General features: G+C 38.8%; 1 protein-coding gene across 2 annotated transcripts in view; it reads right to left on the reverse strand.

The window, feature by feature from the left end:
* ADAM9 (ADAM metallopeptidase domain 9) overlaps positions 1-15,020 on the reverse strand; it is a 148,575-nt gene that overhangs the window by 63,611 nt on the left and 69,944 nt on the right. For both annotated transcript variants that reach the window (XR_009259106.1, XM_058720617.1), the window contains exons 13-14: positions 7,657-7,749; positions 6,487-6,682 (exon numbers count right to left, since the gene is read on the reverse strand). Coding sequence is in view for 1 of the 2 variants with exons in the window: in XM_058720617.1 (XP_058576600.1) it covers positions 6,487-6,682; positions 7,657-7,749 (289 nt within the window). In the remaining variant the exon portion in view is untranslated. The remainder of the gene's footprint in view (positions 1-6,486; positions 6,683-7,656; positions 7,750-15,020) is intronic.

A 15,020-nucleotide genomic window follows, 5' to 3' on the forward strand; every position in this document is an offset into this window, starting at 1 on the left:
CACATGTTACATACACATGTATACACACATACACACATGTATACATACATACATACACATACATACACTGGAATATTAGCCATCAAAAAGAATGAAATCTTGCCATCTGCAACAATGTGGATGGAGCTAGAGTGCATTATAAGTGAAATAAGCCAGTCAGAGAAAGACAAGTACCATATGATTTCACTCATATGTGGAATTTAAGAAACAAAACAGATGAGCATATGGGAAGGGAAAAAAAAAAGAAAGAAAAAGAAAGAGGGAAACAAACCATTAAGAGACTCTTAAGAGAGAACAAACTGAGGGTTGATGGAGGCAGGTGGGTAGAAGATGGGCTAAATGGGTGATAGGTATTAAGGAGGGCACTTGTTATGATGGGCACTGGGTGTTATATGTAAGTGATGAATTACTGAATTCTACTCCTGAAACCAATACTGCACTGTATGTTATGTAACTAGAATTTAAATAAAAATTTGAAAAGAAAAATATAAATAAAAGAGAGAATGGTTTCTAACCCAACAACAATAAAAGTAATAATAAAGCTGACTACCCGTGGTGCCATGCCTCAGTGTAAACTTGCCATGGTTTTTTCACCAGAACTACTACATAGCAGCTACTTGATATCCTTTTTGCATAATGAACAGCAAAGTCAAAGGAGCAATTAGAAAAGTCTGACTTGTACAGACCTATGGCATTAGTTGATCACAGTGTTCCTAGAAATAAAAAGAGAGGAAGCCCACCAGCAAATTCTTACTACATCTCTATAAGAAGAAAAGTTCGAGGTCAAATGAACAAACCTGAATCAAAAAAAATCATGGGCCCTCAATTGATTCTCAGACCTGAACCATATTTTTAGACCCAGAACCCCTTAAATGAAGGAGAGGTAGAACCCTGATATGCTGCCAAAAATTTTTGCTGTCAATCTTTCTCCTATCCATCCCCAACAGGACCTAAGGCCTTTTACCAGGGTAACTGAACATTGCAGAAAAGTAATCAGACCTCTCAGAGACTACGAGACACTATCTCCGAACTGACATTGCTTCCAGGAGATCCAAAATATCATGGTGGCCTACAAGTCAGAGTAGGGAGCTATGGAGGTCAGGTGGTCAATGGAGTTTCAGCTCAGGTTGTCCTCACAGTGGGCCCAGTGCATCCCTGAACCCATTCTGTGGCTATTTCCCCAGAATGCATGACTGGAACAGACATAATCAACAGCTAGCAGAATCCCTACACTGGCTCCCTGACCTGTGGAGTCAGGGCTATTATGGTGGGAAAGGCCAAGCAGAAGCCACTAGAACACCCACTACCTAGGAAAACAGTAAACCAAAAGTAATACCACAATCCAGAAGGTACTGCAGAGATCAATACCACCATTAAGGACTAGAAAGATAAAGATACTCCAATTCAGCTAAGCTATTTGGCCCGTGCAGAAGACAGAACTTGGAGAACAACAGTGGACTGTCATAAGCTTAAACAGCTGGTAAGTGTAATTGCTGCTGTAGCCACTGAGGTTTTACTGCTTGAGCAAATTCACATATTTCCCGGCATCTGGTATGCAGCTATTGAACAGGCAGATACTATTTTCTCCACACTGGTCAATAAGGATGACCAGAAGCAGTTTGCTTTCAGCTGGCACTGTCCTCTCTCAAGGGTATAGCAACTCTTCAGCCCTACATCATAATTTAGTTTGCAGGGATCTTAACTGCCTTTCCCTTCTACAAGATTATCAAAAGATATGTCCTCATGGGAAAAACACATGAAGATATTTGTGTCCCATGTGAACACTCACCAAAAAGTGACCTCAGCAGAGGAGAATTTTAATAGTCAAATGAATAGGATGACCTATTCTTTGGATACCAGTCAACCTGTCTTCCCCATCATCCTTGTCATCTCCCAATGGGGACAAGAGCAAGGGGCCATAGTGACAGGGATGGACATTATACATAAGCTAAACAACATGCACTTCCACTCATCAAAAACAACTGGGCTATGGCCACTATTGGGTGCCCAATCTGCCAACAGCAGAGACCAATTCTGAGTCCTCAATATGACAGCCAGCCTCCTGGTTGTAGGTTTATGACACTGGACCTTTTCCATCATGGAAGAATACGAATTTTATTCTTATTGGAATAGACACTTAATTAGACAAGGACTGCTTTGCCTGGATGGAATTCTTCTGCCCAAACTACCATCCACAGATAGACTGTCTTTAACCACCATCATGGTATATAGCACACAGATTTGCTTCTCATCAAAGAACTCACCTCACAGCAAATGAAATGTGGCAAGGGGTACAGGTTCATGGAATTCTCTGGTCTTACCACATCTCCTACCATCCAGAAGTTGCTAGTTTGACAGAATAATGGAAGGCCTTTTGAAGACTCTGTTACAGCACCAACTAGGTGGCAATGCCTTATAGGAAGGGGCAAAGTTCTCCAGAGGGTTGTGTATGTTCTGAATCAGCATCCAATATATGGTGCTGTTTCTACCAGAGCCAGGATTCACCGGTCCAGAAATCATGAGGCAGAAGTAAAAGTGCCACTGCTATTTCTCCTAGTGACCCTCTGGCAAAATTTTGGCTTCCTCTTCCCACAACCTTCTGACTTAGAGTCTTAATTCCAAAGAGAGGAGTGCTTCCATCAGAAGACACAACAATGATTCCGCTGAGAGCTGGAATTGAAGCCACCAGCTAGCCATTTTACACTCCTCATGCCTCTGAATGGACAGGCAATGAAAGGAGTCACTGTGCTGGCTATGGGGACTGATCTTGACAACCACGGGGAACTGCTATTGCACAATGGAGGGGAGGAAGAGTATGTGTGTAATACAGGAGAGCCCCGAAGGTGCCTCTTAGTATTACTGTGCCCTGTGATTAAGGTCAACGGAAAACTACAGCAACTCAATCCAGGCTGGACTACAAACGGCCCAGAGCCCTCAAGAATGAAGGTTTGGGTCACTCCACAGGTAAAAAGCCACAACCAACTGAGGTCCTTGCTGAAGACAAAGGGGAGGAGTTCCGGAAGATGGCGGCGTAGGAGGACGCTGGGCTCACCGCGCGTCCTGCTGATCACTTAGATTCCACCTACACCTGCCTAAAGAACCCAGAAAACCGCCAGAGGATTAGCAGAACGGAGTCTCCGGAGCCAGGTGCAGACGAGAGGCCCACGGAAGAGGGTAGGAAGGGCGGCGAGGTGGTGCGCGCTCCACGGACTGGCGGGAGGGAGCTGGGGCGGAGGGGCGGCTCGCCGGCCAAGTGGAGCCCCCGAGTCTGGCTGGCAAAAGCGGAGGGGCCGGACGGACTGTGTTCCGACAGCAAGCGCGACTTAGCGTCTGGGAGGTCATAAGTTAACAGCTCTGCTCAGAAAGCGGGAAAGCTGGAGGACAAAGGGAGGGAGAGCTGCTGAGCCCCCGGACGGCAGAGCTCAGCTTGGCGGGGAACAAAGGCGCTCGCCAGCGCCATCTCCCCCGCCCATCCCTCAGCCAAAATCCCACAGAGAACCAGTTCCTGCCAGGGAACTTGCTCGCTCCTCCGCTCCTCCGCGCAAACACCCAACTCTGTGCTTCTGCAGAGCCAAACCTCCGGCAGCGGATCTGACTCCCTCCCGCTGCCACAGGGCCCCTCCTGAAGTGGATCACCTAAGGAGAAGCGAGCTAAGCCTGCCCCTCCTGCCCCCGTGCACCTTGCCTACCCACCCCAGCTAATACGCCAGATCCCCAGCACCACAAGCCTGGCAGTGTGCAAGTAGCCCAGACGGGCCACGCCACCCCACAGTGAATCCCGCCCCTAGGAGAGGGGAAGAGAAGGCACACACCAGTCTGACTGTGGCCCCAGCGGTGGGCTGGGGGCAGACATCAGGTCGGACTGCGGCCCCGCCCACCAACTCCAGTTATACACCACAGCACGGGGGAAGTGCCCTGCGGGTCCTCACCACTCCAGGGACTATCCAAAATGACCAAACGGAAGAATTCCCTTCAGAAGAATCTCCAGGAAATAACAACAGCTAATGAACTGATCAAAAAGGATTTAAATAATATAACAGAAAGTGAATTTAGAATAATAGTCATAAAATTAATCGCTGGGCTTGAAAACAGCATACAGGACAGCAGAGAATCTCTTGCCACAGAGATCAAGGGACTAAGGAACAGTCACGAGGAGCTGAAAAACGCTTTAAACGAAATGCAAAACAAAATGGAAACCACGACGGCTCGGATTGAAGAGGCAGAGGAGAGAATAGGTGAACTAGAAGATAAAGTTATGGAGAAAGAGGAAGCTGAAAGAAAGAGATATAAAAAAAATCCAGGAGTATGAGGGGAAAATTAGAGAACTAAGTGATACACTGAAAAGAAATAATATACACATAATTGGTATCCCAGAGGAGGAAGAGAGAGGGAAAGGTGCTGAAGGGGTACTTGAAGAAATTATAGTTGAGAACTTCCCTGAACTGGGGAAGGAAAAAGGCATTGAAATCCAAGAGGCACAGAGAACTCCCTTCAGACGTAACTTGAATCGATCTTCTGCACGACATATCATAGTGAAACTGGCAAAATACAAGGATAAAGAGAAAATTCTGAAAGCAGCAAGGGGTAAACGTGCCCTCACATATAAAGGGAGACCTATAAGACTCGTGACTGATCTCTCCTTTGAAACTTGGCAGGCCAGAAAGGCTTGGCACGATATCTTCAGTGTGCTAAACAGAAAAAATATGCAGCCGAGAATCCTTTATCCAGCAAGTCTGTCATTTAGAATAGAAGGAGAGATAAAGGTCTTCCCAAACAAACAAAAACTGAAGGAATTTGTCACCACGAAACCAGCCCTACAAGAGATCCTAAGGGGGATCCTGTGAGACAAAGTACCAGAGACATCACTACAAGCATAAAACATACAGACATCACAATGACTCTTGCTGAAGACAAAGGGTATGTGGAATGGATAATGAAGAAGGTTGTTAAAACTACCAGCTGTGACCACATGATCAGTTACAGAAACTAGGACTTTAATGGCCATATATATTTCTTCCTTTTTGTTATTAATATATTTGTGATTATATATAGATCAGAGGTTCCCACAACTCCCTTCCTAGGTTTGATTAACCTGCTAGAGCAGCTCACAGAACTCAGGGAGGCATTTGATTTACTAGATTACTGATTTATTATAAAAGGATATAACTCAGGAAAAGCCAGATGGAAGAGATCCATAGGGCGAGGTATGGGGAAAGGGACTAGAAGCGTCTATTCCCTCTCTAAGTGCAACACTTTCCGAGAATATACACCTACCTCTTCACCAAGCTGGAAGTTCTCAGAATCCTATCCTTTTGGGTTGTTATAGAGGCTCATTACATAGGTAGGATTAATTAAATCATAGGCCATTAGTAATTAACTCATCCTCTAGCCGCTCTCCCTCCACAGAGGTGGGGAACTTAAAGTTTCAACCCTCTAACCGTGAGGTTGGTTCCCTGGGCAACCAGTTCCCATCCTTGAGTTACCTCTGAGCTTTCCAAAAGTCACTTTGTTAACATATCAAGAGACACACTTCTAGCTCTCAAAACTTAGGAAATTCCAAGGGTTTTAGGAGTTTGATGCCAGGAAAGGAATGAAGATCAAGTATAGTTTTCTAATTATAAATCACAGTATCACAAGAGTCCTCGATGCTTTAACTAAAATCATACTTAATCCATATTAAAAGGATGGAGAATGCAAAAAGACCATGAATATGATGGGAGTTGACAAGGGTTGAAAGAATTCTAAATTCTCATCTTCGGTAGTGAGAAATTAGTAGTTAATGCCTAGAATGTAAAAATTAAAAAGTAGCATTACCAAGAGATTATCTAAAGACCTGGAACAAGTAACAAAATAATCAGCTAGAAAAGGTGAAAAGTGGTTGCCCCAAGGGATGGGGATTTTATGTGGGAGCAAGCTTTTTCATAAAACCTCATAAAAAAATTGGCTCTTTATGTGTACGTGTAACTTTGACAAAAATGAAAATTTTAAATAGAGAAAACAGGAAAAACTTTTAAACATCTGAAATATCTATCAGTGAGGGAATGGATTCCACTTATATAATGGAGTATCTAATGCACTAAAATCTAAATGCATCAACATATTGCTATTGTAATCAAACATATCAAAAACATTTTCAGTGAGCAATGAAAGTAGCAGACCCATATGTACATCCCCTTATTATTTACATGAAATTATTAAAACCAGAACATGATACTAAGTAAATGTATATTTACTTATTTTGTTTATATACATAGAATAGAAAGGTGATAAAAAGGAGAGGGAGTAAAAGCAAAAATCACCAACTGAATTTCTACATATCAAATTCATGATCAGCACTACTTATGGAGAGGGAAGGAGGGAGATAGGACAGGGGAGAAAAAACAAGAGAACTTCACTTTTATCAATAATGTTTTCTTTCCATTTTTAAAAACGGACGCAAATAAATGAATAAAATAAAGGCCATCGATTATAATTAAAATGTCTTACTTGAGCCAAAGATGACTTGGCACTGAGCATCGTAATACTGGCACACGCCATTGTAGCAATAGGCTTTGTTACTCTGGCAAGCATAGCCATTCTGAATAAAAACGTCTGGCTGACAGAACTGAGATGAACCATTGCAATATTCTGGAACATCACATTCATTAGTTTTTCCTCGGCATAAAGTACCTCCTGGAAGGAACTAGGGTAATAAGATTCAAATTAAACAGGAATATCAAGACAATCCCCACAAAGTGATCAAATTTGAAGCCACAGTATTTATGTCTATAAAACATCTAGCAACAACAAAAGATTAGATAACCCAATAGAAGTACGAACAAAGGCCAGTAACAGGCAACCCATAAAAGTCATGAAATACGGAAAATGAAAAAATGTAACTTTACCGATAGCCAAAAGAAATACAAATTAAATAAAACTTTAAAAGCACTTTACACCTATCAGACTAACCAGTATTGGACTCACCAATGACGTCACAGCACATATTTGATTACATTGTTGGTAGAAGTACAGACCAATATATTTGTGGAAGGTGTATAAAATGTGTGTCACAATTTTTAACATACATACTCTGTCCCATCAATTCCACTTATAGACAAAAATTAGAAGCAACCTAAACATCCATTAGTTGACTAAATAAAGAAATTATGTAATCGCCTCATAAAACAGCACTAACTATACAACCATGTAGAACTAATTATATGAATAGATAGAATCTACGGTATGCTACTGAAAAAAGCAGATAGTAAAAATAAATGTATCTGTGTTCACACACATACACTCACACATATACACATGCATTCACTTTTGTATAGGAAAAAGTACTTAAGTTAACAAATTATCAACGATGGCTACCTGAGGAAGGTAAAATGATACTGCCTTTTACTCTGTACTTTCTATATTTGGCATTTGTGAATTATTTATAAAAAACATAGGTTACTCTTAAAATCAGAAAAAAAGTTTCTACTTAGAAAAAAGTCTCGTGAGACCGCTTGTTATAAAAAGAATGTAATTCAAAACTGCAAACAAGTGGCATAAAATTTTTCATAGAATCATGTAATAAAAGTAGTGCTCTTACAGATCAGAAAAAAAAAATTTTTACATATGCATGTTTTGCTTTTTTCTACTTTTTTTTCCAAATAGGGAGGAACTCCTTACCCAACAGTCTTTACAACAGTCACCGTATGCACATTCAGCAAATGTTTTAAGTTTACAAGTACTTCCTTCACAACAAGGGTCCGATTCACACTCCTGTGAAGAGTAAATGACTATCAATAAAGAAAGGACTTACTGTCATCAATATTCATTAACAAAGGTCTTATCTTAAAGTCTAAAATCTTCTTTCTAACCAAGCTACAGCCATGATTCTCTGGAAAATCACTTACTATCCTTCTGAAGTTTTCATAACTCTTTGGCTACAACTATTTAAAGCTCAACATATTTCAAAGGAATGAAATCATACAGAGTATGTGTCTGTGTCTTCTGGGACTGGGAGAACAAGATACCACAGACTGGTGGCTTCAACAACAGAAACTTAATATCTCACAGTTCTGCAGGCTAGATGTCCAAACACAAAGTTCCTGCCAATTCGGTTTCTGGTGAGGAAATTCTTCCTAGCTTGCAGAGAGCTGCCTTCTCTAACATGGCCTCTCTTCAGTGTGTATGTTCCGAGAGAAAGAGAGCGAGAGAGCGCGCAAGCAAGCTCTCAGATGTCTCTTTATAAAAACACTAACTCAGGGTGCCTGGGTGGCTCGGTTGAGTACCCATCTCTTGGTTTCAACTCAGGTCATCATCTTACAATTCATGAGTTCAAGCCCAGCACCAGGCTTCCTGCTGTCAACGCAGAGCCCACTTCGGATCTTCTGTTCCCCTCTCTCTGCCCCTCCCCTGCTCGCTGGCTTACTCTCTCGCTCTCAAAAATAAATAAACATTAAAAAAAAAAAAAAAAAGCACTAACCCTGTCAGATCAGGACCCCCTCCTTTTGATCTCATTTAACTTTAATTACTTACCTAAAGCCCCATCTCCAGACACAGCTACCCTGGTAGGTAGGGCTTCAACATATGAATTTGGGGGAGGAGGTTACAAACATTTAGTCCTAACAGTCTGCATAATCATCACCAAAAATTAAGCATCCGTGAATGCATTTCTCTTCATACTTTCATACTCAGGAACTAACTTGTCTATTGAGTAGGTCTTCACCTCATGTAGACATTCTTTTTATCTTGCCTGCCTTGTTTCACCCTACTTTGAGCCACCATGGCTCCCCATTGCACCACCACCCATGCCCCACAACCTCCCACCCACAGAGACATCTCTTCTATGTTTCAGCTAATGTGTTCAGGTCTGAATTGTTTGAGAGAGAAGGATGGGGAAATAACAATACAGAGGAAAGAAGGAGGAGGAGAAGAAGGGTGAGCCGAGGAAACAAGCTTTCTTTAATTTTTGAAGAATATGTGTCCTATGTATGGAACTCTAGGTTGTCAGTTTCTTCCATTTAGAACAGTAAATATACTGTTCTATTATCTCTGGCCCTTATTGCTTCAGGGGAAAAAAATCATCTATCATTCATATCTTTGTCCCCTGTTTCCTATTGGCTTCTTTCATTACTTTCTGTTTATCTCAGCACTTTGATTACAATATACCTAAGTGAATTTTCTTTGCAATGATTCTGACTTGGGTTCACTTTGGAATTGTAAGTCGATATTTTTCCCTAAATTAGGGGATTTTTCAGCCATTATTTCTTTTATTTTTTATCTCATTCTCAGTGTCCTGAAATTTCAGTAATAGTTACTTTAGATTATTTGATATCTCCTAGTGTCCCTGATACTCTGCTCATTTTTCTTTAATCTTTCTATTTGTTCTTTAGTTTGGATTTTTTTTGCGGGGGGGGGGTGGTCAGCTTCATGTTCATTGACTCTCTTCTGCCATATTAGCCTGCTTTTAACTCTAGCCAGTGAAACTTTCATTATTGGTTTTTAGTTCTATAATTTTTTAGTTCTATAATTTCTATTTGGTTATAATTTAAATTTCTAAGATCTTTACTCACAAAGAACATATTTTTCTTTAATTCTTTGATGATAAATAGTGGAACATAATTCATAGCAGCTTTATTTTTAACCGCAAAATGTTCAAAAAAAAAACCCAAATGCCCTTTAAAAGGTGAATGATTAAACAAATTCTGCATGGTTATACTACAGTTAATAAATGGTTAACCATGGTTAAACATGTTAAACAAACTCTAGGCAGAACCTCTCAGCTGGTAGAAAAACCAACAGAAACATTATTCTAAGTTCTCTACAGTTAAATCCATCCAATGGAACAATACTCAGCAATAAAAAGGAATGAAATATTAATACATACAACAATCTAGATTGACCTCAAAGGCATTATGTTTAGTGAAAAAAGTCACTCTCGAAAGTATATATTTTATGATTCCATTTTTTAACATTACTGACATGGCAAAACTACACATGGAGAACAGATAAGAGGTAGCCAGGGGAAGAAGGGATCAGGCTAGAGTTGGGAGTAGGTACAGATACAAAGAGGTAGCAGCAAGGAGGATTTTTTATGATGATAGAACAGTTGTTCTCTGTGTTAATTGGGGTGGTGTTTACAGAAATCAATAAATGGGATAAAATTGCATAAAACTACACAAATACACACATACACAAATGTGGTTAAAAATGGTGAAAACTGGGGTTGCCTGGTGTCTCAGTCAGTTAAATGTCCAACTCTTGATTTTGGCTCAGATCATGATCTTCACGGTCATGAGCTCGAGCCCCTCCTCAAGGGGCTTAAGATTCTCTCAAGAAATTTAATTTAATTTAATTTAAAATGGTGAAAACTCAATAAAGTCTTTAATCTAGTTAATGCATCAGTGTCAGTGTCCTAATTTTTATATTGCACAATAGCTACTTAAGATGTCACCTCTGAGGGAAACTGGGTGAAAATACATGGAGCTCTTTGCACTGTTTTTACAACTTCCTGTCAGTTTATAATTATTTCATAATAAAAATTTAAAAATAAATGAAATATAATTTAAATCTTGTACCATACAAAAGAATTATATAAAGTTGAAATAGATCATAGTTCTAAATGTAAAACCTAAAATTAAAAGGCTTGTAGGAGAAAACTTTTGCAACTTTAGATTAGACAAAGATTCCTTAAACGTAACACCAAAAAAACATAACCCATAAAAAACACAGCTAGGGTGATTAAAGATAAGCTACAGACTGGGAGAAAATATCTGCAAATCATATATCTGATAAAAGACTTGTATCCAGAATATATGAAGTACTCTCAAACTTCAAAAATAAGAAAACTACCCAATTTTCAAAATGGGGAAGAAAGCTGAACAGACAAATCATCAAAAAAGATATACAGATGGCAAATAAGCACATGAAAACACGTTCAACATTACTAGTCACTAAGGAAATGCAAATTAAAACCTCAGTGATGGACTACTTCACCCTTAATAGAATGGCTACAACTGAACAGACTGACCATATGAAGTGTTGGCCAGGTTGTGAAAGAACGACAACTCTCATGGTGATAGTGTGGATGTAAAATGGTACAAACACTTTGGAAAACAGTTTGAAATTTTCTTGAAAAGTTATACACCTATCATATGACTCAGTCACTCCACTCCTAGGTATTTACCCAAGAGAAATGAAAACAGAAGTCCATATGAAGACTTGTATGTGAATGTTCACAGCAGCTTTATCTGTTAATAGCCAAAGACTGGAAATAGCCCAAATGTACATGAACAGACGAAAAGATAAACCAACTGTGGCATATCCATACTACTCAATGATAAACAACAATAAAGAATGAGCTACTGACACAGTAGCAATATGGATGAATCTCAAAATAATTATGCTGAGAGAATGGAGCTAGGCAAAAAAAAAAGAGTCATTGTATGAAATTCTAGGAAATGCACCCTGATGTATAATGACAGAAAGAAGATCGGTGATTGCCTGAGGATAGGGGAAAAGAAGGGGTGGGAAGAAAGGATTACCAAGGGTCACAAAGAACTTTTTGGGATAATTACATGTTTAATATCTTGATCATGGTGATAGTTTCATACATGTATACATGTGTCAAAACTTACCAACCTGTATGTTTTAAACATGTGCAGTCTATTGTTGACCAAGTGTTCACAATTGCACGTTTCTTACTCTTTCTCTATCTTGACCAAACTTAACTAAGGCTTCTCTCTTTCCTATAGGCCTCTGAGCTCTGCTTGTCCCTACAGAAAAAGTGGAGCACCCCCACCTTATCAGCTTCTCCTGGAAATCAGCTGACCACAAAGAACACTATCAGACCGGTCATTTCCCCTTGCTTATCTAACTTCCTCTTAAAAGATTCTGTTTATCTCTACTTCCCCCACCTTGACCCTTTAAAAGAAAAGCCTTTTCTTATTTGATTTTGAGATGCTTCCAGATTTTTCAGATCAGGGCACTGTCCTTGTTACAATAGTCTTTATTCTGAATAAAGCCTTTCATTATCTAAGACCAAGTTTGTTTGTTTTTTAACATTGTATTCAATTACACTTCAATAAAGCTGTTAAATTGTTTCAAAAACACTGTGTAAGACAGATGGCTTCATAAAAGATTAAAGAATGAAGAAATAGACAGCAAGGAATTTTGTTTATGATAAAAGTATAATTTTAAATGATTATGTAATAACTGATCACAAGTGGATAAAAGTTAATACCCTAGCTTATTCCACATGACCCCTCCAATTAAAAAGCTAAAAGAAAAATTTTCTATTAAAAAATACTAAAAGAAATTATGGAGGGGTTACGCTGATAATCTTGAAATAGGAGTACTACAAGCCTAGTCAAAATACAAACTTCAGAAAATCTTAAGGAAAAAAATTGATAAATCTTCCTTCATTTAAATTTCAAATTTCAACCTAATAAAATACACCATATGAAAAGCTAAATATCAAGAGTGAACCTAAGGCAAACCAAGAAACAGACTCTTCACTATAGAGAACAAACTGATGGTTACCAGAGGGGAGGTGGGTGGGGGGTGGATGATAAAGGTGATGGGCATTATGGAGGGCACCTGTGAGGAGCACAGAGTGTTGTATGAAAGTGATGAATCTCTACATTTTACACCTGAAACTAATATTAACTAACTAAACTAACTAGTTAGTTTAAAATTTAAACTAGTTTAATTAAAATTAACTAAACTAATATTAACTAACTGCAATTTAAATAAAAACTTAAAAAATAGTGAACAGAAAAGGAAATCAAAAGAAAAATTGTAAACTAGAAAAGAATTAATAAAACACAAAATAGAAATGAACTAAAAATTATAACTAAAAAGTACAGACTGGGGGGAAAAAAAGAGTAAACCCTAATGTAAACTTTGGGTGATAGTGATGTGTCCATGCAGTCCTCAACTTTAACAACTGTACCTGGGCTGCAGGATAGGGAAGGGCTGTGTGTGTAGTGGTATATGGGGACTCTCAGTACTTTCCATTCCATTTTTCTGTGACCCTAAAACTGACCTAAAAGATAAAGTTGAATAATTTTTTAAAAGCTAAATGGTAAGCTATAGAGGAGAAATATTAAAACATATACCAAACAAAAGACTGCCCACAATACATGAGTTCCTAAAAATCAATTTCAAAGAATGACTAACCCAACAGAAAAATTGACAAGGGATGTAAAATGTTAATTCTTAGGGAGAAAAAAAATATGTATATAGTCTCCAAAAATATGAAAAGGTTAAAAACTGAAACAATATCTTCTTACTTTTCACCCATCAAAATTAAGAAAAAATTTATCATTTTTTGCTGGCAAGACTATACAGGGCACTGAATGCCATGATACACCATTGGTATAAGTACAAATTGACACAGTCTTTTTGTAGGAAATTTCATAACCACTAATAAAATTTTAAAGCACATAACTCTTCAATTCAGTAATTCTACCTTTATGTAATTATCTTAGAGAAATACTTGTACATATACACATGGGATGTGTATAAGGATGTACTGTTTGCAACAGGAAAATATTAATTACAATAAGTAAATGTCTATTAATGGTCCATTATGGTTCAAGAAATCACAGAACATTCTTATAGGAATACTAATTACAGTAGATTAAAGGGTAGATTAAAGGATTATGCCTACATGAGGTAATGACATGGAAAAATCTCTAAGATACAGTAATGGGGAAAAAATATGCATACAACATATTGTCTGATTTCATTTCTGAAGAAAAATAAAATCCTAAAATAGGCCCAACTATTTATAAATATACATTATATATATACTTGTATAAATGTATAAAGTCTAAAAAGAAATACACTGAACTTTGAAGAATGATTACCAATGCAGAAGGAAGTTTAAAAATTTATGGGGAAGGGGAGTCTGGGTGGCTCAGTCAGTTATCTTGATTTCAGCTCAGGTCATGATCTCATGCTTTGTGGGTTTGAGCCCCTCATCAGGCTCTGCACTGATGGGCACGGAGCCTGCTTGGGATTCTGTCTCCATCTGTCTCTGCCCCTCATTTGCTGGCCCTCTCTGTCTCTGTCTCTCTCTCTCTCTCTCTCTCTCTCTCTCTCTCTCTCTCTGTCTCTCTCTCTCAAAAATAAATAAACATTTTTTTTTTAAATTATGGAGGAAATAAAGGTCTGAAAGGAGAATTTTGCTTGAACTTAATATTTGCAACTATTGTACCACGAAAAAAATCTGTTGATATTTGAGAGGGAGGTGATGTTCCTTTTTAAAGAGTAATTCTAGGGGCGCCTGGGTGGCTCAGTCGATTGAGCGTCCGACTTCAGCTCAGGTCACAATCTCGCGGTCCGTGAGTTCGAGCCCCATGTCAGGCTCTGGGCTGATGGCTCAGAGCCTGAAGCCTGCTTCCGATTCTGTGTCTCCCTCTCTCTCTGCCCCTCCCCCGTTCATGCTCTGTCTCTCTTTGTCTCAGGGATAAATAAATGTTTAAAAAAAAAAAAATTTAAAAAAAAAGAGTAATTCTGTAGTGTGAAAGCTTAAGAAGCAAATATAGACCATTTCAATAAGTTTGGTAGTGAAGTGGACAGTTGGGAGAAAGCAAAAGATCTATAACACTTTAAGAACAAAGATCTGAGAATGGCTGGAAAGGGGAAGAGCTTGGTCAGCCCAACAGTATAATGTTAATTTAGAAATTAAACATAATCTTTTTGGCCTTATTTTCCTCATTTGAAATGAGAGTATGAAAAATACCAATCTCTTAGGGTTATCGTGAGGATTTTACCATGTAAAACACTTAGTAGAAGTCCCTGACATTCAGCAATAGTGCAATGAAGGCCTGTCCCAAGATCTTCATAAAATACACGGTGTCTTTCCAGAGCATGAAGTCATCTGGCAAAAGCCAGATATGGTCAGATATAAAAGAAGAAGAAGAAGTGGAAAGGATGAAAAATATTCACCATATTACACACCTAGTTACCAGCTTGCACACCATTAACAAATTTCTTCAAAATTTAATGCAAGGCCTAGGAGGAAACAACTTACACAGGCC

This window comes from Neofelis nebulosa, chromosome 3, assembly GCF_028018385.1.
Source record: "Neofelis nebulosa isolate mNeoNeb1 chromosome 3, mNeoNeb1.pri, whole genome shotgun sequence".
Classification (NCBI taxonomy): Eukaryota; Metazoa; Chordata; class Mammalia; order Carnivora; family Felidae; genus Neofelis; species Neofelis nebulosa.